General features: G+C 42.3%; 1 protein-coding gene across 4 annotated transcripts in view; it reads left to right on the top strand.

Moving 5' to 3' along the window:
- The window catches only part of smtnb (smoothelin b), a 385,166-nt gene that overhangs the window by 216,607 nt on the left and 146,310 nt on the right, over positions 1 to 22,249 (top strand). For all 4 annotated transcript variants that reach the window (XM_070887930.1, XM_070887932.1, XM_070887931.1 and 1 more), the window contains 2 exons: positions 16,556 to 16,652; positions 20,263 to 20,819. In XM_070887930.1, the coding sequence (XP_070744031.1) occupies positions 16,556 to 16,652; positions 20,263 to 20,819 (654 nt within the window). The remainder of the gene's footprint in view (positions 1 to 16,555; positions 16,653 to 20,262; positions 20,820 to 22,249) is intronic.

Below are 22,249 nucleotides of genomic sequence, written 5' to 3'. Positions count from 1 at the left end.
GGTAGTGGGTTCTTGCAGATTATTGCCAAATCTGATGTCCATGCACGAGTACTTTCCAACAGAAGCAACAAGAGCGGGTCGGAGACTGGGTATTCTGTGATGACTGTCTTACCTTCTGACTCCCCAAAGCCTTTCCACCATCTACAAGGTACAAGTCAGGAGTGTGATGGAATAGTCTCCACGTGCCTGGATGAGTGCAGCTCCAATAACACTCAAGAAGCTCAACATCTTCCAGGACAAAGCCGCCCGCTTGATTGGCACCCCATCCACCACCTTAAACATTCACTCCCTCCACCACCGGCGCACAGTGGCTGCAGTGTGTACCATCTACAAGGTGCACTGCAGCAATGTGCCAAGGCTTCTTCGGCAGCACCTCCCAAACCCGCGACCTCTACCACCTGGAAGGACAAGGGCTGCAGCGCATGAGAACACCATCACCTGCAAGTTCCCCTCCCAAGTTACACACCATCCTGACTTGGAAATATATCGCTGTTCCTTCATCGCTGCTAGGTCAAAGCTCTAGAACTCCCTCCCTAACTGCACTGTGGGAGCACCTTCACCACATCCCGGAACAAATTTTTTAAAAAAGCCACTGGACAGCGATTAGGACCAGCAAACCTAGCTGATTTTTTTCCCGTATAGCCGAGGAGCACTGAGGTAATTGGAGTGCCCAACTGCTGCCCTGTGTAATATCATTGAACTAAATACAGACTAGTAATTGCACCTGGGACCTTCTGGTCTGTACTACTTTGTATTACACCAGGTAGTGGCTTTATCCACTGTACATGTGGAGTAGTTGAGTATTTTCTCTGAGATTAATGGCCTTTTCCACCTGCATTACCACCTTAAAAGGTCTATGTATGTGCACCTCCAAAGCTCTCTGTTAGGAATCATACTATATAGTGCATCCTTCCTTTGACTGTTCTTTTTCTCAAAATGTACTACTTCACACTTCGTGGCATTGAACTGCATCTTCTGTCACCTATCTACCCACTCTGCTAATCCATCTATGCCCTTTCCTCACAGTTTGCCATGTTTCCTAATTTGGCATCATTAGCAAATTTTAGTATCATACCTCTTATGCCTATATCCAAATCATTTAATTAAATGAAAACCAAAAGCGGTTCTAGCGTAGATTCCGAGAGCAATCCTCTACCTACATCCTGCCAATCGAAAAAAAGACTTACCCATACTCTTTGCCTTCTGACCCCATGCCCTCTTTAGTCACACAGCTATATTTCCTTTCAGACCAGGAGTTTAATATTTGCAACAAATCTGCTATGTGGCACCTTATCAGATGCCTTCAGAAAATCTATATATTATATACATCTGAAAATCTATATATACACCATTCACTGCAGTCCCTTTATCTATACACTCTGCAACTCAATTAAATTCATCAAGCTGACTTGCCCGTTACAAAATCCATGCAGACTATCCTTGATTAGCCCAAGACCATATTTGTGTTCATTAATTTCATCCCATATTATGAACTCTATGTTTACCCACAATTTACACCAACAACTTGCATGTATCTAATGCCTTTAACATAGTAAAACGGCAGAGCCACTTCGCAGAGATGTAATCAGACAAACATAGTCACTGAGCTAAAGAAGAATATATTAGGAGGTGACCAAAAACTTGATCAAAGAAGAGCGTTTTAAGAAGGATGGATGTGGAGAGGCGGTGGAGAGTTTAGGCAGGGAATTGCAGAACATGGGGCCAAGATGGTATAGCCACTAATGGTGGGAGATGAAGGTAGAGAATATTGCATAAAAGCCTGGGGTTGGAATGAGGAGTTTGAGGGGAGGTCGCAGGACTGGAGGATGGTACAGAGATAGGGAGGGTTGAGCCAATGAAGGGATTTGTACAGAAGATGAGAATTTTAAATTTTAGGTGTTAAGAGCCAATGTAGTTCAGCAAGGACAGAAGTAATATGTGAGTGGAACTTGGTGCAGAGTAGGATGCAGGCAGTAGAGATATGAGAACGGAAGCTCAGGTTGGCCAATATCGGCCAAATTTTCCCTTACTGACAATGAATGAGATAAAAAAATTTCCAACCTATGTGAATTTATCAACATACAAAGAGTAAAGATCTGTCCCACTGCATTTGTTCTGAAGAGCGCAGCCTTGAAAAATTGCTGTTTTTAACACTTAAGGCATTCACATGACATGTCTCCCTACCTAGCTTAACTCAGACGTTAGCCATTATACTTTAAATGTGTCAGTGTTTATGTTAAAATAACAAATGGGAATGTCACAAATACATTAAGCATTTGGTATTGTTCTGTAGAACAAGATATGAGTGATGGGATCAAACATATTTGCAGGACTGTACAGTATAGAGTCCCACAACTGATTGGCTGGACTATTAGATAATTATTTAATATTTTTAATTAATACTTCCAACATTAGATTTTATTTGATTGATTCTCAGAACTTTAAACTTAGAGAGGAAGAGAAAAAGATTACTGATGAACTCTCTAGTGCCAGGCTTTCGGAATAGACTGGGAGACAGAATTATTTCACAGCGAAAGTCTCTGCAGGATTGGCTTCAACTTTTGATAATTTTGCTGCTGCTGTCATTCAAGGCAGGAACTGCACTGGGAAAGATGGTTGCACAGTGGTGGGAAGGTGGATCTGCACAATGAACGTCTGCAGAGTTCATTACTCTCCTGGGGAAAGTGCACGCCCTGGGGCTGAGCTCATTTAAACAAGCGATTAAGCATCCGTCTCCACAAAGTACTACCTTCCTGCAGCAGTGATAGAGAAGATAGAGTGCCCAATCTGCTACTACAGTCTGTCTGCTTCACAATCTGAGAAGATGGAAAAGCATTTAACAGTAAGTGAGGTGTAACTGAATTTTGTACTGTAACTTAACACTTTCCAGCCTGATGCTTTCTTGCCAAGACATAGCTCCAGCACACCAGTTTGACATCCATTTTTTATTTTACTGTTCCATAACCTTTTTCAATTTCATTTTTCTGTAAAATTAGAACAAAATAGTCTTATCCTTGAATCACCCACATTATACATCTTCCCTCCCTTCTTTACTTGCCGTGGTGGAATGGTTGAGATCAAGTATTCACCATGCACAAACTCAAGTTCTACCACTCCATAAAGCTCCAAGGTACTATGGCAGCCCCACATATACTCAGTTGATGAACTGAATTGAATTGATTTTCCCAATTTTTATAATGCTGTCTGGTCTGTGTCAGCTCATGCACTTGGTTGTGTTAAATTATTCACTTGCTCTTCCATTGGCTAATGAATAAATGCACTGAATACTGAAGCTTTCGGATGTGTGGAGTACAGGATCAGGCTCTGTTGTGCTGCCTCGTTTGGTTAAGTAGCCTGCTGAAACACAATGAGTTCATATGTGAAATACGACTACTTGGGTGTGGTACTGGAGGGCGACTGAGATCTGTGGAACTGTATCACAGCATGAGTGCCTTCGGGGAGGAGAGGAATAAAAGAGAAAATTGTAAAAAGAAAAAAATTGTCTTGCCTGATGTTTGTGCTGACTTAAACAGTTTTTTTCACACTTAGGTTCACATTAAACTAAAATAAACCATCAAGTGGCAACTCATATCTGCAAGAGGGGACAGAAAGAAAAGCTGTACATTTCACATAATTTCTACTTTGTGATTTGAAATACATAGAGATTCACCACAAATATTATTTTATTACAAGTGTTGTAAAAGGAACATCACTGCTCAGTCAGTCGTCTCTATTATTGTTCGAAGAAGCACTTTATTTTTAGTTTGTCCTTTCATTACCTTGCTGACAAGGGTTTGTGTTAGACTGTGTTTCAGGCTAAATGTGTTTAAGTAAACACATTAATAAAATGAGCTTTGATTTGAAAGGAACATGGCTTGCTACATTGAAGCTTTAGGACAAACTCAGCAGTTTCTACATACGGTAAGCTCTTGATCTTGGCTGGAATGCATAAAGGAGACTCTAAATAGAGTTGAGACATTCTTCCAGAGGAAGGGTAAATAAGAAAATAATTAGCAATTTCAAAATATTACTGCTAATTTGACTTACCAGTAGAAAAATAGTATAGGATCTCCTCAGATGGCAAAAGTACTGCTCAATGTGGTACTGAATTATACAGACTAGTACATTTTTGGACTTTTACCTTGGATGTCTTCCTTGGGTTTCAGCAACAAAAGCCACTCCTGTAGCACATTTTTGTTCCCTATAAACCAGAGTGCCCTTTTCTCCCCAATTTCTAGGTAATTGTAGTAAGTTCAGGTATCAAACAGAAACTCTTGTTGCTGTATTTCAGCTTACTTGATATATTATATTCCATTGTGTGGTTTCCTTTACTTCAGAAAATGGCAAAATGAACACTCTATTGGGCCGTGGTTTAGGTTACAAACTACAAACGGATTTATTAATATTTTGGTTGAGACATTAAGCTGAAGCCCCATCTGCCCTCTCAGGCATAAAAGATCCCATGACACTATTTCGAAGAAGAGCAGGGGAGTTCTCCCTTGGGGTCCGGGCCAATATTTATCCCTGAACCAACATCTAAAACAGATGATCTGGCCATTTATTTTATTACTGTTTGTGGGGCCTTGCTGTGCACAAATTGACCACCGCATTTCCTACATTAGAACAGTGACTAGACCTCAAAAGTACTTAATTCGCTGTAAAGCACTTTAGGACATTGAGGTCATGAAAGGCGCTGTATAAATGCAAGTTCTTTCTCTCTTTCTAGTTAATAAGTAAAGACAGGAGAAAAGTCAAACAATAGATTTACAGTAATATACAGATTTCCATATCCCCTCTCAGAATATAGAAAATAACAAACAGTTGCATATCTTGAACTAAAACTCAATATTGAGCTGAACCTGAAGCATAATCTAATGTGAAGTTTACCACTAACTTTCCACGGAGTTCCTGTCTATCTGTTTCATTGATTGATTCAAAAGATTCAGGTTGCCATATTTAACCAGGTGGTTGTACTACCCCATTTAGCCACTTTTTTTGAATTGGTTGGCTCTAACACAATTTATTTTTGTAAATGCAGGCATGGAATGGTTTATTTTCTAATACTAGTATCATTTTCCTTATTGAGCAAACCAGCACATAAACAGACTAACTGAAATTCTGACTGAAACAGAATTCATGTTGAGTTTTAATGAGTTCCAAAGAAACAATACTACCAGTCTGGGCGGGCATTTGCACACCAGCACATGACAAGGCCATTGGTTTTAATCTGAGAAGGCGACATGTTTTTCACAGTGTTCTATTCAGTAAAGGATTCTGCTACTGATTGGCGGAGATATTCCTGGGGGAGGGGCATGTTAAATACTTTAGGTATTTTGAGTTTAAAGAAAAAGTGAGAACCGTGACATCCAGGAGCAGGAGGAAGAATCAACAGTGAAAGAATTGCTATGGTAATAAGAATGATTCCATGCTGTGTGGCTGATTTCTAATTAAAGTAAGTTACTATTTTGCTCAAAAATAAGTTTACGGTCAAGAAAGATCATGGAAAAAAATTCCAAGTCCAAAACATGGATCTACTCACCACACCAAGAGTTCCAGCGGTGAGTACCAGTTAAAAAATCATAGGTGCGCCAGCTTTCTAGTGCACCTGCATTTCGGCCCCTGTGGCTCAGAGAGAGCTTGTGTTAAAAGTTTTTACAAAAATTTTCAGGGTGCTTTTACCCCCTTTAACTATGCCTTCTCCTGTATCTAATGTTGCAGTAGGTGTTCTGCCAAATTTTACTTCCTTGCTATAGCCGGCTCCCTCTGTGTGGTGGAGATATTGCCACAAGACCGCTATGCATTTGTAGCATGAAAACAGCTCAGGGCAGCTCGGAGGGAAATCTAGCCCAGCAATTGATTAAATTGTTGAAAAAAAAATGTGGAAGCAGGAGTGCCTGGTTAATGGAAACTAACTGAGTGCCTTTGTGAAAACCTTATATGTTACATAAATATGATTACATAGGATATATGGCATAGAAACAGGCCATTCGGCCCAAGAAGTCCATGCCGCCGCTTATGCTCCACTCGAGCCTCAACATGTCTTTCCTCATCTAAATCAGCGTAACCCTCTATTCCCTTCTCCCTCAAATGCTTGTCTAGCCTCCCCTTAAATGCATCTTTATTATTCGCTTCAACCATTCCCTGTAGTAGCGAGTTCCATATTCTCATCACTCTTTGGGTAAAGAAGTTTCTTCTGAACTCCCTATTGGGTTCCTTGGTGATTATCTTATATTGATGGCCTTTAGTTATGCTCTTCCCCACAAGTGGAAACATTCTCTCTGTATCCACTCTGTCAAAACCTTTCATCATTTTAAAGACCTCTATTATGTCACCTCTCAGCCTTTTTACAAGAGAAAAGAGACCCAGTCTGTTCATCCTTTCCTGATATTTATACCCTCGCATTTCTGGTATCATTTTTGTAAATCTTCTCTGCACACTCTCTAGTGCCTCTATATCCTTTTTATAATATGGTGACCAGAACTGCACGCAGTGCTCTAAGTGTGGTCTAACCAAAGTTCAATAAAGGTTTAGCATAACTTCCCTACTTTTAAATTCAATGTTGAAAGACTTTAGAATTACTCAAATGCAGATTTTTGAGAGTAGCTGGTAACAGAAATGCTCAGTTCTGAACCTTCAACAACTAAATACTTCTACTGTACTGCTCTTTGAGGGCACACTTTGTAGTAGCAACTTGCAGCTATAACCCTTGTCACACTGACGTCCTTTAAGGGTTTCACCCAAATTAAATTCAAATAAAATCTAGCTGCATTTTACTCCCACCCATGATGGACATTGAGATGTCACTGTATATCATCTTACACTTCCAGCCCCTCAAGTTTGCTTGTAGGACAGGCAGCACATAACCAAGGGGATCAGACACAGACTGCAGAAGGGTCCTATAATATAAAACCTTTGAGCTCCTTCAAAACAGCCACATTAGAATGCATTGACATGGAGAGCATAGAGAGAGTGGGTTAAGGTGAAGTCTGAGGCCTTCCTCACGCTTAGGACTAGCACCATCCTTTTCATTATGTTTCTACTTACTCAATCACTCACCCACTCACTCATTCATTACATCCAAGGCATACACACATAGGAACAGGAGTAGGCCATTCAGCCCCTCGAGCCTGCTCCGCCATTAAATGAGATCTTGGCTTATCTGCGACCTAACTCCATATACCTGCCTTGGTCCCATATCCCTTAATACCTTTGGTTAACAGAAAGCTATCAATCCCTAATTTTAAAATTAACAATTGATCTAGAATCACTCATGAACAATACTATGTAACATGATTTATTCTCATGTAAGCAACATTCGTCATACAGTTTCGTAATTCCTCTTGTTTTTCCATTTGTTCAAAAAAACAAGCAGAGCCATTCACACCTCTCAGCACAAACACCAACACAGGTACATCCACTTCAGGAGATCTAAGTAACCTTCTCCAGCCCCACAACCCTCTGAGATCTTGCGCTCATCCAATTTGGCCTCTTGTGCATCCCCGATTTTAATCCCTCCACCATTGGCGGTTGTGCCTTCAGCTCCCTTGACGCTAAGTTCTGGAATTCCCTTCCTAAACCTCGCTACCTCTTTCCTCCTTTAAGATGCTCCTTAAAGCCTACCTCTTTGACCAACCTGTCCTAATATCTCCTTATATGGCTCGTGTCAAATTTTGTTTGATAATGCTCCTGGAAGCACCGTGGGAAGTTTTGCTATGTCAAAGGTGCTATATAAATGCAAGCTGTTGTTGTTTTAGGCATTGAGTTTCTGGTGGGAGCAGTGGATGAAACACTGAGTTCAAGTGAGCAGAGCAAGTGTAGTTGGTAGTGGAGAAGCAGAAACCTACAGGGCAGCTCATGGGTTCTGCTCAATCTGTGGCGTCTTGGGATACTGGCATCACAGGTCTTGCATTTAAAAGAAGCATGCTGTCTGAGCACCAGCATTTCTGCACTATTTAAAAGAGATGAAACTTACCTTGCAACTTCTGGTGGCGAGTATGGAGGAGTCCACCAGCCGCATCTTGTTGCAACTGGAGAATATGGCAACCCCAACTATTTGCAGCAGATCCCACGGTGACAGTAATTCTAAAGTCAGTTGGAGTGTGTCTTATGCATGCTCAATTTGGTTCCTATTCCATTCTACTGCCTGGTATCAATATACCTGGGAATCAGATGCCAAACAATTATGCAAGTTCTCACTCTTGCTGACTGGAGGTGCGCTCCCATTCACATCACTGGAGTGCTCAAACGCAGGGCATGGTTAGTGTAAGCATGGATGAAGCTGCTGTGCCTCAGGGTGATGCTTCATCCGGCCTTGCAGTCCCCCCCCACAAATGTGACAGAAAGCAAGCAGAATAATCGGGCAGCAGCACACATTGCAGAACTAGATTACATGCCATCTAATGACCCAGCACATGAGGACCACCTATATCCTAAGAGGCACCAAGTGACATCCATTGGCCAGAAACATCACTTACACTTGCTAGTGGGAGGAACACAAGATTAAGAAGCAGAACATGGTAAACATGTACCGTCATCAAAGGAAAATGCTGGGGGAAACATAATAACTATGTATGCACTGAGCTCTTGTAGGGAAATAACTTGGGTTTAATTTATAACCATATTGTCCAGGGAGCCTTCTTTCTGCTGCTGCAGTTTACAGTGCCAGCGAATGCCTTCTTTAATCTTGTACCAAGCAAAGCATAAAATGCAATGAATGGGGCACTTTTAATGTATCTCCTAATATTAAGGTAATCGGATTTGCCACGGGGCAGTTGACTCTGTAGCAACTAGATAGCTTGGTGTACTGAGGTGTAGTTAGTGCAAGTTGTTTTTTTTGAGAGCTACCTTGCAGATCCTTGTTTAATGATTTTCCTGTTCTGCTGATTTTTTTTAATAGTGGTTTTGCTTTAATTTTGGAAACCATGGTTAAACTGCTTCTCCACCAACAGAACTACTTCTTCCATGGTCTGACCTGAAAATACAGGAAAATTGCATTTAGAAAATTTATCAAAAAAGGCTGTGCTCCATATCAATGCAACTTATCTTTAAGACTAGGTCTGAATGGACATAAATAACATTGGGTGGTAATTCAACTTAAACATTGGGAGATTTGGTAGGCCTATAACAGTCCTAATTACTATGCAGCATGTAAACAAAATGAACGAAAGGGAGTAAATGTGGATTTGCAACTAGAATGGAAAATTATAACAGGGAAGTTTCCAGCGAAGATTGGATGTAAGCGTTTATTGCCCGCATTCCCAGGCCATGCATTCCTGAATTATGTCAGTGGAAATTGATACCACGAGGTGGAAAATTTCCCTGCCTGTCTGCATTCCAACTGGAAAAGACTCACTTGGGGAGTGTATTTGGGTCCACCTTCAGCTAGTTACAATTGAGATAGGTAGGGGTCAGCGTCCTTTCCACTCCTGGATGCTGCTCCTCATGCTCAACATAAGTCAAAGGCACAGAACCAGGCAGACAACCTGTTTTCATGGATTCAGAATTGTAATGAGTCAGTCGCAGAGAGCAGTATTCCAGCTAGCAGAAGGCTGCAGTGCAGTTATGTGTCTTGGAACAGTTGTAATTACTTCTGTTGCGGAGTGAGTCACTTAGAGAAGAAGATTTCAGCAATTGGCTCTCATATATATCTGCTTCTAGAACTTGGTGTTGAATGCATTGTGCTTGGCTAGCACAGTGGAATTTTGTGAAACGATTGTGTCATGTGGACAGTTATGGTACAGACTGAGGATGAGCAATACATAGAGTCAGACCCAAATCTGATCTGTGTCAGACCTTATGCATGATATACCTCACAGATCATCCTACCAGCCTGATGATAAACAATTTATAATTTTTTATTTATCTAGTTAGATGTAAAAATAACTATGTGTCCGATCCTTGATGGTCCTTGGGGTGGAAGTGATGTTTTCATATTCACTGGTGTCCTGGGGTGATCTGTCAATGTTCTTGGGTAGGCAAGGGAGCAATGATGTCTCTAATTTTGCGCCAGTTTTGGGAGGTTTTACAAATATTTGATCCTGGAATTTTTATGCTGCAAATGGTCTAAATCCTTTTATCTAGCATGTTTCTAATAGTAGTTATATACATCTACCATCTAACTTTTGTACATTTTCAATAGAGAAAGCTTTGTAAATAATATCATGATGCCTATTTAAACTTATTTCCTTTACGTGGGTGTCTTTATGCTAATCCGGAGCGCATCAAGCTTATATTGTAATAATGTTGAGCTTCTTAAAGAAATGGTTTCTTCCATTCAGCCATTGTTAAGAGGAGATGGGGAACTGAAGATTGAATACCTGCAGCTTTTCTGTGCATGTATGAGTGGCTAGGGACTTGGTAGATTTTCCCACATCCTTTCAGTCTAATGAGTTGTTGCATGCGGAGATCAGAGGTCAAAAAAGAAGCCCATTGTCAATGTAAGGCAGGCCTGCATATTTAAATGGAGTGCATAGCAACAGGCTATGCTGGTCTTCAGCATACTGAGTCTTCATACTTAATTTATTTAAATCTCTGGGGTCTTTGCCCCGATTCTTGCCACTTTTGGCCTCTAGGTTAAACTAAAAATGGACTATAAAAAACACAATAAAAGGGGTAACTTCAAGTTTCATCAGAACCGCTGAGAACTGATGATATTTCCATTGAAAGACAAACTAAACTTTCCCTTTCCCTATCTTAAAGAACCTGTGCTGAATGTTCATCATAACCAATGATAAGAATGTATCTGTACAGTGGAGAGGTAATTCTTTTTTCCCCCTGTCACTTTTCTACCCTCTTTCTTGCTGTCCCTGTTGGGTACAGTTCCATGGAACCAATCACTCTCTGTTACCTCGCACAAGTTCCTAGTCTTCCTGTGTGAGTCTGGACAGTGAGTGTCAGCACACTATTCAACCTTGGGTGAAGTATTACAGTCAACTGCGATCCTATTCTCACCTGAGCTGGCTTTTTCGCTTTGGTGGAATCTCGGAGAGAAGTCGATGGGTGGGCTCTGCATCCACCCAGCTTGGTTATCACTAACTCCAATGAATTTTCTGAGCTTAATTTAAATAATTTTGACAGACTCCCTGTGGGATTCCTGTTTGCGCTGGGAAACCCACCTCGGGGTCAAGAGAAGGAAAATGGCTGTCATAGACATTGTAGACTGGGTGTAAATATCCCCCTGTGATCAATTGCATTCTTTAACGGGGCTGTTTCAAATTTAAAACCCTTCTTGCATGCTATATCAACCATGGACACTGTGGAAATTAAGGTGGTAATTGTGATGTATGACGTATTTGAATACTTCTCACTTTATTTGGGTGGATAGACTCAATAGCTGACATCACCTCCAGCAGAAAATGGCAGGGAGCTAGCAGAACAGCACATCGGCTGATTTCTTGCCCCGCAGCTAAACTTGAATAGGGAGGTAGATGAAGGGAAGTGGATACCATCTGCTGGAGGGGAAGGAAGACTCAGATGGAGACAGTGCCTGAAAATTGTAGGGGTTTGAAGTTGTTTGATGGGTATACCACTATAATGCAGACAAGGATGGCATCACAAGGGAGGGCAATCATGACACCAGGGAGCAGGGATTAGGATCAACTACTTAAAAAATATATTTTATTGAAAAAGATTGTTTGGCAGTGTTATTCTGCCACCTTTCAATGATGAGAAGAATCATGTGCAGGCAACCAATAGAACCAATCGCTAAACAATCTTTAAAAAAAGATTCTCTCTTTGTTGTCCTGGGCTGTATCTGGATATCATGAAGATCCACTGAGGACATAAAGTGTTAGATCTTACCTACGAGAGCAATCTGAAACATGGAAGCCAAAGATATCTAAAATAAACAAGATAAATGAAATCCAAAAATCCAAAAATGTAACGCATATCAGAGCTTTAAAAAGAGTACAATGAAGATTTACTAGAATGATGCCAAGAATGAGTGGCTGGTTTTGAAGAAAGGCGTGAAAAAATTGGAACTTTTATCACAGAAGCAGAAGGTTAACGAAGGATTCTAGTAGAGGTTTTCATGATTATGAAAGACCTTTGAGAGGTTAAAGTGAAAGATTGATTTTACAGGTTGTCAGATCTGTAACCAGAATCTATAGTTGTGAGATTATCATTCGAACACTGAAAGGGGGATTTGATATTTTTTTTTCATCTGAGGGGTTACTAGAACATGGAATGCTTTACCACAAGTAGCTGCAGGGGCAGAGGCATCATTTGAGAGGGAATTGTGCAAGTATTAGAAAATAAAGAATATATAAGGATATGGGAAATGGGCAGAAAAATGGAATGAGAGTAAATATCTCCAGTTGAAGAGTTGGCACTAGTACAGATCCCACAAATCAAATGGCTCCCTCCTGTGCTGTGTTTTCCTAACCATGGCTCAGACCAATTGTGTTGCCTTTACCCGTTAACTCTGCACGAAGCTGGGACTATATGGCTCAGCTACTCACTATCTTAATTAGTTGAGCTATTGGAGTCAACTGGAGGATATATTTTTATTTATAGTGTGCTTTATGTTTAACATTTATATTTAATTAACAATTCTAAGCTGATACTTTGCTATTGTTCCCAAACGGTTCATTAGAATTTTAAAGAACATTTTTACAGCAATAACATCTCTTTTTTGTTTATTAGTCATTACTTGTCTTGAGGTGGTTATTACCTGCTCCTTGTGAATGGGCAATTTGTGAGCACTAAAAACTGTTTTTATAGTGTCGCTACTTCAGTTTCCAGGAGACCAGTGACCACGAACCAACTAGTAAATCTGGCCTGTGACCCTTAAGAAAGTGAAAGTGAAAGGACCCTTAAGAAAGAAAGTAAAAAAAGGAGGAAAGGGGAAAAAAAAAAAATGGGCAGTGGTTGAAGTCTGAAATTGTTGAACTCGATGTTGAGTCTGGAAGGCTGTAAAGTGCCTAAACGAAAGATGTGGTGCTGTTCCTCAAGCCTGCATTGAGCTTCATTGAAACAGTGTAGGAGGCCGAGGACGGAGAGGTCAGAGTGGGAGTGGAGCAGAGATCTAAAGTGACAGGCGATCAGAAGCTCAGGGTCACGTTTACGGACTGAACGAAGGTGATTCTGCAAAGCAGTCACCCAATCTGCGTTTGGTCTCCCCAATGTAGAGGAGACCACATCGTGAGCAACGAATACATAATTGAAAGAAGTACAAGTAAATCGCTGTTTCACCTGGAAGGAGTGTTTGGGGCCCTGGACAGTGGGAAGGGTAGAGGTAAAAGGGCAGGTGTTGCATCTCCTGTGCTTGCACAGTAAGGTGCCATGGGAAGTGGAGGGGAGGGGGGTGAATCATAGAATCATTGAAATCTACAACATAGAAGGAGGCCATTTCGGCCCATCATGTCTGCGCCGGCCAACAAAGAGCTATTCAGCCTAATCCCACTTTCCAGTTCTTGGTCCATAGCCCTATAGGTTATGCACATCCAAGTACTTTTTAAATTTGGTGAGGGTTTCTGCCTCTACCAATCTTTCAGGCAGTGAGTTCCAGACCCCCACTACCCTCTGGGTGAAGGAATCTCCCTTCCTATCTCCTCTAAGCCTTCTACCAATTACTTTAAATCTATGCTCCCTGGCTGTTGACCTCTCTTCTAAGGGAAATAGGTCCGTCCTATCCACTCTAGGCCTCACAATTTTATACATCTCAATAAGGTCTCCCCTCCGCCTCCTCTATGCCAAAGAAAACAAACCCAGCCTATCCAATCTTTCCTCATAGCTAAAATTCTCCAATTCAGGCAACATCCTCGTAAATCTCTCTAGTGCAATCACATCTTTTCTGTAATATGGTGACCAGAACTGCACGCAGTACTTTAGCTGTGGCCTAACTAGTGTTTTATACATTTCAAGCATAACCTCCCTGCTCTTGTATTCTATGCCTCGCTAATAAAGGCAAATATTCCGTATGCCTTCTTTAACCACCTTATCTACCTGCCCTGCTACCTTCAGGGATCTGTGGACATGCACTCCAAGATCCCTTTGTTCCTCTACATTTCTCAGTGTCCTACCATTTAATGTGTATTTCCTTGCCTTGTTAGTCCTCCCCAAATGCATTACCTCAAACTTCTCCGGGTGCTAGGGGTGATTGCGGAATGGATCAGGGTGTCGTGAAGGGAACGGTCCCTTTGGAATGCTGAGGGAGAGGAGAGGGGAAGATGTGATTGGTGGTGGGATCACGCTGGTGGTGGCGGAAATGGCAGAGGATGATCCATTGAACGTGGAGGCTGGTGGAGTGAAAGGGGAACCCTGTCGTGGTTCTGGGAGGGAGGGGGAGGGGTGAGAGCAGAAGTGCGGGAAATAGAACGCCATGTTAACCACGGCGGAGGGGAATCCTCAGTTGAGGAAAAAGGAAGACATATCAGAGGCACTAGTGTGGAAGGTGGCGTCAGAACAGATGTGACGGAGGTGGAGAAACTGGGAGAATGGAATGGAGTCCTTATAGGATGCGGGGTGCGAGGATGTGTAGTGCAGGTAACTGTGGGAGTCAGTGGGCTTATAGTAAATGTTTGTCAATAGACTATCCCCAGAAATGGAGACAGAGAAGTCAAGGAAGGGAAGAGTCAGAGATGAACCATGTAAAGGTGAGGGAAGGATGGAAATTGGATATATATTTTTTTCCCTTTCCTCCTTTTTTTCTTTTACCTATGGCAGCTGGTGATGATTCTGCCATTCACACCCCATCTAGACTCGTCTTTTGTTTCTTAACTTGTGCCATTACCATCTCATTTTTGCCCACCATCCCTTTTGTCTATTAAATCTCTTCTGCCTTCCACCCTATCACAGACCTTCTCTTTTGTTCCCTTTCCCCTTTCACTGTCCCTGCACTTCCTTAAGAATCTGTTACATCTCAAACTTTTCCAGTTCTGACGAAGGGTCACAGACCTGAAACGTTAACTCTGTTTCTCTCCACAGATGCTGCCTGACCTGCTGAGATTTTCAGCACTTCCTGTTTTTATTTCAGATTCCAGCATCTGCGAGTATTTTTCTTTTGCATAGTAAATCTGGCTTCCTTATCCTGGCTGCAGAATTGTAGACCTAGTTTTTCATAGATCTGTAATCTTGCCTCCTCGTAAAAGAAGGAGCTCATTTAATAATAAGCACTGTAAGATGCATAGGGCAGCGGACAGCATGCATGAGATGTCGTTGTGAAATTTCCCCTTTCAGATGAGATTGTGGACTGCATGAGACATCTCACCTCATCATTTGGGTGAGAATGCAAAACGAATGCAAAGAGCTGCCTGCCCTACAGCTTGTTTTATAAGGCTGCGAGTTATAGATGAAATCCATGCTTCAATTTCTGAAAATGTTACTGCATCAGATGTTTAACCCTTTGGAATATGAATGCCCTTTGCTGCAGGTATTGGGCCTCCGCCTAGGAGTCTCTGCCAGCAAATAAGCTGCACATTAAGTTTTCCCAACTCGAAATTTGTGGCAGTAGTGCTTCTTTTCCTTATATCTCACTCTTCGTACATCAAAATAAATGCAGCCTCCTCTAGCTGATAGGACATTGATATTTGGTGGTGGAGGGGGCGGGTGGGAGATACTGTTGCTGTGTAACCTGCTGACAGGAAGTATATTTAGAGAGATGAATGAGCCAACTCACTTACTCTTCCGCCCCCCCCCCCCCCCCCCGCCAACTCCACACGAGACTGAATGCTTTGCTCTCACAATGTTTCCTAGCTGACAGTGCGGAGAATGAGATATCTGTGAATCCTTGTTCATTTGAGCTGCACATAGTGAGAAGCTATAACTTCTTGTAGCCAGGATGTGGAGAGGTACACAGTGGTGAATCTCTATCCTTGGTGAGATCTGAATAGTGAGGTGTTGTAAATTTTGTCAGATTTGGAGGATGCCACTGTTAAATTTCATTCCTGATTTGTATAAATGCAAGTTCTTTCTTTAGAGGAGGCAGTAAGATGCAGTTAATCCCTGTTGTGGGTGGGATGGCATGTATGTTAATGTATTTTTGATAGTAGTATTCTTGACCTGATGGCTAGATGCAATCCATATAACGTTTAGGAAGACTTTTAGCGGCAAGCCTTTATCCAGAATCTGATGAATGCGTACTATTGAATGGAGTGGATCAAATAGATATCCTGTTGATAGGACTAAGCACAGGGAAATTAGTTTTGCTTTTTCAGTACTCTGTTATGATTGCCTTTACCATCAACGTTTTTTCCGTAACTAATTAAAAGATAGATGATTAAGTGCTAAATTGTAAAACTCAAGTTGAAGAAAACTTTATTCCCTGACTGCTACTCGTAAATAAACCGCTATTGTGATGCTGTACTTTACAGTACATAAGGGGACATTCAGGACTGTTGTATTCATAAGAATTGATGTAATGTATATTTATTTTCACCTTTTACAGCACTTGAAGGAAGGGAACTGACACATGAAAGTAATTATCAAAAGAGTAACCTTTATGAACAGTTCATTATAAATTCAGCTGTACAATGTTACATAACCTGGCTGACTTGCTTTTTTTAAATCTCTTTTCATATGAACAAAGTACTTACAGACTAAAAATTGTTGTTTTCAGGTAGGAGAGACTGAGGATTTGGAGCAGAGACAAAAGATCCGAGCACAAATCCAAGAACTTCGAAACCAGAGGAACAGCAGCCAGAGTGAGCCTGATGGTACGTACTGAGACTATTTCGCAATCCTTTTTGTTAAAGAAAAATAAACAATTTTGAGAGGACTGCCTGATTTAAAAAGCAATTGGCTGTGCTGTAGATTGGGATAATTCCAGTCAAGAAAATGTCTTTATTAGATTAAAAGCTGCTTTGTCCTTTATTGTGTGTGCTCTATACTCAGCTCTAGCAAACCGTGCCAAAAGATATTAAATAATTGAAGCTGATATTGTTTGTTTTACAATCAGAAAAAAAGACCCATTGTTGGGGACATGTGTATTGACACACTAAAAGGTTATTTCAGTGAGCCTTACCTTTATTAATTTCCTGTTGTCTGACATCAGGTTTGTTTCCAATTAAGAGATGAGTCCTCTTTCCTTCAAACAGCTGTACTACATCTTGTCTGTTTCATGCATTGCATGACCTACAATCTTTTCAAATTGAATATCCTTTCCTGGTTTAACTAATTACATTCCTATCCACTAATGTCAATTTTAGCGACATAAGCGGATTGCAGGTTTTTTGACTTGCGAGAAGCTGTAGTTTACCTGTTCCAGTCATGTTCTTTACCCTCAGTACACTGTTGGCCCTTGATGTAGTAAGTTTTGTCCCAAGGTGCAGTTAAACAAAGCTGGCATGTCTGTGTTCTAATTATGGGGGCAGAAATTCAGCTCCCCAAAAAGGCTGCTTACCACCAGAAAGCGGCGGCCAAGCAGCGGAGTCGAGTGGGCGCCGACTGCCGGTCCAATGGCCGCCACCAGCGAAATTCAGCTCGAGGATTTTTCTGGTGGTTCCCACTTCCGCACCTTCACTGCCGACCAGCACCTCCAGCCAGATTCAGCTGTAAAAATCCTCGATCTACTGAGCGGTGCCCCTGACAGCTTTATCTGCCAGTGCGCCTTGTCTTCTGTGTGTGCGACTTGGCTGCGCAGCGGCCATTAAAGATGAGGGCCCACTGCCGAGGCCGCTATTTTATTTTTTTTGCCGGCTGACTTCCAGGTTAGCTGGACAATTGTACCTCCAGATTCGGCTCCCTCTTGGGTGCCAGACCGCTGGCCTGGCTGAAACCCTCCCTGGTGACCCAGTGGACTGAACCTAAGTGAAGGGGAGAGACGTGGTGACGCACACGCGTAATAACGTCATCACCGCTCCGCTGCTGACTGACAGTGGTGGAGACTCTGTCCCACCTTCACTTCCGCCCCTCTAGAGTACTTACCGCCTCACTTCCGCCCCCATTATGACCGACTTCCGGTCCGCTTCAAAAAAAATGAGAAAGAGCTGACTTTCGCAAAAGAGGCCACCTCATCCGATGAGGCGGAGAAATCACTTCAAAAGCGGCAAGTGTGACCCATTTTGGGCGGGGGTGAATTTCGGCCCCATGGTCTCCCACTGAACAGCAATACAACTAGAGCCATCGTACCACTAGAGGCATCATAGGGCATACCAATGGACTGCTCAAACAACAAATTTGTACCTGGACAGATCTGGAGGCTTTCCATAGACTGTGGTTGTCTGCTACATTCTGCACAACTTTGTTGTTCAATGGGGACAACACATGGAATCTATACAGCACGAAGGCCTTCCACAATGATGAGGAAGATACCAGTGACAGCAAGGATGGAGCAGATGCTGAAGGACAACAGCGGTTTTCTTTTGAACATCGGCATTTCTCTCCTCCTCAGTAGAGCTAGAAGCCGAGTTTGTCCTCCGGCGAGCTATGTCCTGGGCTGTACTTTCCACCTGCTCTGCTCCTGCTCACTTCTTACCCGCTGTCTGTTCTACCTGGGTCCAAATTTCTGTGGTATTGCTTGGGAGAGACGATTCTCCTCCTCTTGGTCATATTCTGCAGATGGACCTAGAAAAGCAGGTGAAGGACAAGGGTCAGCATACAAGGAAAGGGGAAGCAATAGCAGAGGAGTGTCAGTATTATGCAGCAACAGGTTGTCACGGTGCATGTATGTGTGAAAATACAATACAAAAAACACTAGTAGAATGGAGCCATTGGAGAGGTCAGGGGGTCATTACACCCCCAATCATTTTGAGGTCAGCCAATACAGCTTTGGGGGACTGCCTCCATTTTGCTCCCAGGAATCTCTCCTACCTATTGCCTCCAGGTTTAGCCTACAAATCTGTGTGGTTCCCGGCTCGACCTTCAGACAAGGTAAGTTGGCATTCCCCTGTTCCAAGCTCAATCCTCTTCCTGCCTAATTGGCCAAATCGGAGTCCGACCTCTCCAATCGGCCAAACCTAGCTCCGCCGATGTCATGGAGGGATTGCAGCTCAGTGACATAGTGAACACCAACAGAGAAAGAAAGATGAGGTTCAGAATAAAGCAGAGGATGAAGAGATAAAGAATAGAGAGATAGCAGAAAACGCACAAGACTTACTACTAGCAACCTAGTGAGATGTTTCGTTTTTCACCTCATCAGGATAGATAGGTAACTCTCGCCGCAGCCCGTTGTCAAGTGAAACCTGTTTCTACCTAATGATTGTAGCTGAGTAAAATAATTTTGAAGTTTAGTACCTGTGCAGACATTTTTAAAAATTTGCATTGATAAGATTGAAACTATATGAATGTCTGTTTAGAAATATTGGGGGAGAAATTCAACTCACCACCTTCCATTTTGCACCTAGAAACAGACGCCCCTGAGAAAATTGTGAAGGCATTTCTGGCACCCCACTGTTGCCCAAGGCACACCTGATTCTGTATTCAGGCGCATCTGTAAAATTGCGAGTAGCTTGCCTGACTGAAACAGGCGGAAGGCTACTTTTCCATGCAAATTGGAGCTCTATGCAAATTGCTTGTAGGACACTGCTCCAGAATTTAGGTGCAAATGGGCGGAGCTTGTGTCGGGCAACCTCTGCTTAGCTGTACCAGGCTTGAGTGGCCTGACCAACGTTTTTTTGAAGGCCGCTCGAAACTTTAAAAAAATTATACATCTGTGGAGCAAGAAGGAGCAGGAGCACACCAGCTTGGCTCCATAAAAACACTGCGGCAGGTTTGCTGGCCCCCCCCTTTGGCTTTGCATCTTCCTCCTCCTCATCCCAGGATCTATCCATGGGCCGGTTTGGCATTGGAGCTGGCCAGAATTTGCCAAACCATATCCACCAAGCTGTGTCTGGACGGCCGTTTGGCACCCGCAGCTCGTCGCTTCTATTCAGATGAGGCCCAAAGCTGAAAATTTGGTTTGTGTCTCAGGCTGGCGTAGACCGACATGCCGAGCAATCACTCTGTTGACTTGTTGCCCAATTTGAGCACAAGTCCAATGTCTTTCCCATTGAATGGATTTTGTACGCACATTTTTATCTTTCTCTTTTTACCTCTGCAAATGGCAGGCCTGCCTTGTGCTGTATTTTGTTTAGCCTTTACATTTGGCTCTGTAGGCTGTTGCATTGGTTTCTTGCCAACGAAATAGGACAATGCACATTCAAAAACATTTCCCGAAGCACTGTTTCAGTGGTGACATGTGGTTGCAGTGTTGAGGTAGTATTACAGTCATGTGATCTTGTAGTACTTGTGGGAATGGGACTGGCATTCTATTTAATATTGTGCACATAAATGGACACATTCAGTGTTTTAAAAAAAAATTTAAACTTTGTTTCTTCTGAACTACAGAAATGGCTTCCAATATGGTTGTCGTTCTCGATCCACTGAAGAAAGTTGATGGTGGTTCAGTGAAACCTTTTCGAGCATCTCGACAGAGGGCAGAATCCTCTGGTTTGGATCGCTGCTCCTCTAGCACTGATTCTGACTGGGACTCTGAGAGTGGCAAGGATTCCAACGAGGGACCGATAGCTGACAGTCCCAGGGGTACATTAGAAACGCTCTGGACAATTGGAACACAACACAATGAAATGTTGCAGCAGGAGCAGGAGAGCTCTTCAAGCATCGAGGAAGAAGATAATGACGGTAGAAAAGAAAATTACGTTTTTAGAAAAAATAGGTGGGCCTCAATCAATGACAATGGGAATACCATCACAGGGCAACTTGCACCTACAATGGAGACTGCTGATAGTATTTTCCAGTCAGAGATAAGCTCCCAGAATGGGAAACTATCAACTGTCCAGAAATGGTTGCATTCTGACATCAATGACAATATCCCATCACCAACTACAGGAAGAACCAGTGACAAGGAACAGGGGAACACTTGCTTCAGGGAATTTGACAAAAAGGTAAGCTTTCTATGAGAAGCTGCAACATGGGAGTTGGTTCTTTATTGAAATACTAACTAGAAGTTAAAGTTTTGCAACAAAAAATGTTTTTTTAATTATGTACCCTATTCTTCAATGAAATATCCCCCAAGGGTGGGGAGGAAAAAAACAAACCTTGGTTAGGAAAAGACTTAGAGGTGGTTGCAGTAAAGATTGTTTTTGAGAAGGGTTTTGAAGATGGAGAGATAGAGCAAGATTGAAGCGTTTAGAGAGAGTATTAGAGTAGGATGGAAGTGGAACTGGAGCAAATGCACAGTTAGCCAATGTGAGAAGTACAGAGGATGCAAGATAGAACATAGAGCTGGCAGAGGTTGCAGCGGTATGGTGGTACAAACTCATGAATGGGTTTGTAACAAAGGTAAGGATTTCAGAACCAATGCATTATTATTGGATGGGGAATCAGTGGAGGTTCAGCGGTGGTAAGCATGGGAAGTGACTGGTGTTTATTACAGGATAAGGTGCAAGTTTTGAGCATGTTGGAACTTCCAGACGGTGAAGCTCGGGAGGCTGATGAGCACAGGAGTGACAAAGATGTGAATGAGAAGTTCAAAGGTCAGCGGGGATGAGATAGGGATAGCGTTGAATGATGTTGTATAAAAAGTAAGCGAGAAATAGAAAATAAAACCCTATTTAAAGGATATTCTTTTGGTTCAGTTAGGAATAGTACAATAAAACATCGAGAAGCTTAAAATTGTTGCAAGTGACAAAAGTGGGCCAGATGGTACCTGTGAACCACTCCTATGATAGCTCAGTTGTTAAATGTGTTGCTAGTGTGTAGTTAAGACATGGATCAGAAAGATTTTGGGTTTGATCCCAAGTATACACTGACTAAAATGTCAGCCAGTGTTGTGATACGAGAGCTAAAGGCTGCTGCAGTCCAGCTGCTCCTGATTATTATAAACTAATTCCTTTTGGACAGTGTGCATATGCGGGCACTGGGTGTAGACAAGATCAAGCTCAGCTGTGACATTCCCCATTGTCGAATAGTCTGCTGACACTCGCTGTCAACATTCACACATGAAGAACACCCACTTGTAAGAGTTACAGATGGTCAGCGGGCGGCTATGAACTTGTACCAGTTAGCCTAACATCTGATGCCGGGAAAATGTTGGAGTCCATTATTAAGGAAGCAGTAGCAGGACATTTGGAAAAGCATAATTTAATCAAGCAGAGTCGGCATGGTTTTATGAAAGGGAAATCATGTTTGACAAATTTGCTGAAGTTCTTTGAGGATGTAACAAGCAGGATGGATAAGGGGGAACCAGTGGATGTGGTGTATTTGGATTTCCAGAAGGCATTCGATAAGGTGCCACATAAAAGGTTACTGCACAAGATAAAAGTTTATGGGTTTGGGGGTAATATATTAGCATGGATAGAGGATTGGTTAACTA

The sequence above is a fragment of the Pristiophorus japonicus genome, chromosome 8, assembly GCF_044704955.1.
Source record: "Pristiophorus japonicus isolate sPriJap1 chromosome 8, sPriJap1.hap1, whole genome shotgun sequence".
NCBI lineage: Eukaryota > Metazoa > Chordata > Chondrichthyes > Pristiophoridae > Pristiophorus > Pristiophorus japonicus.
The sequence above is the reverse complement of the archived record's forward strand: the minus strand, read 5'-3'. Positions and strand labels throughout refer to the sequence as shown.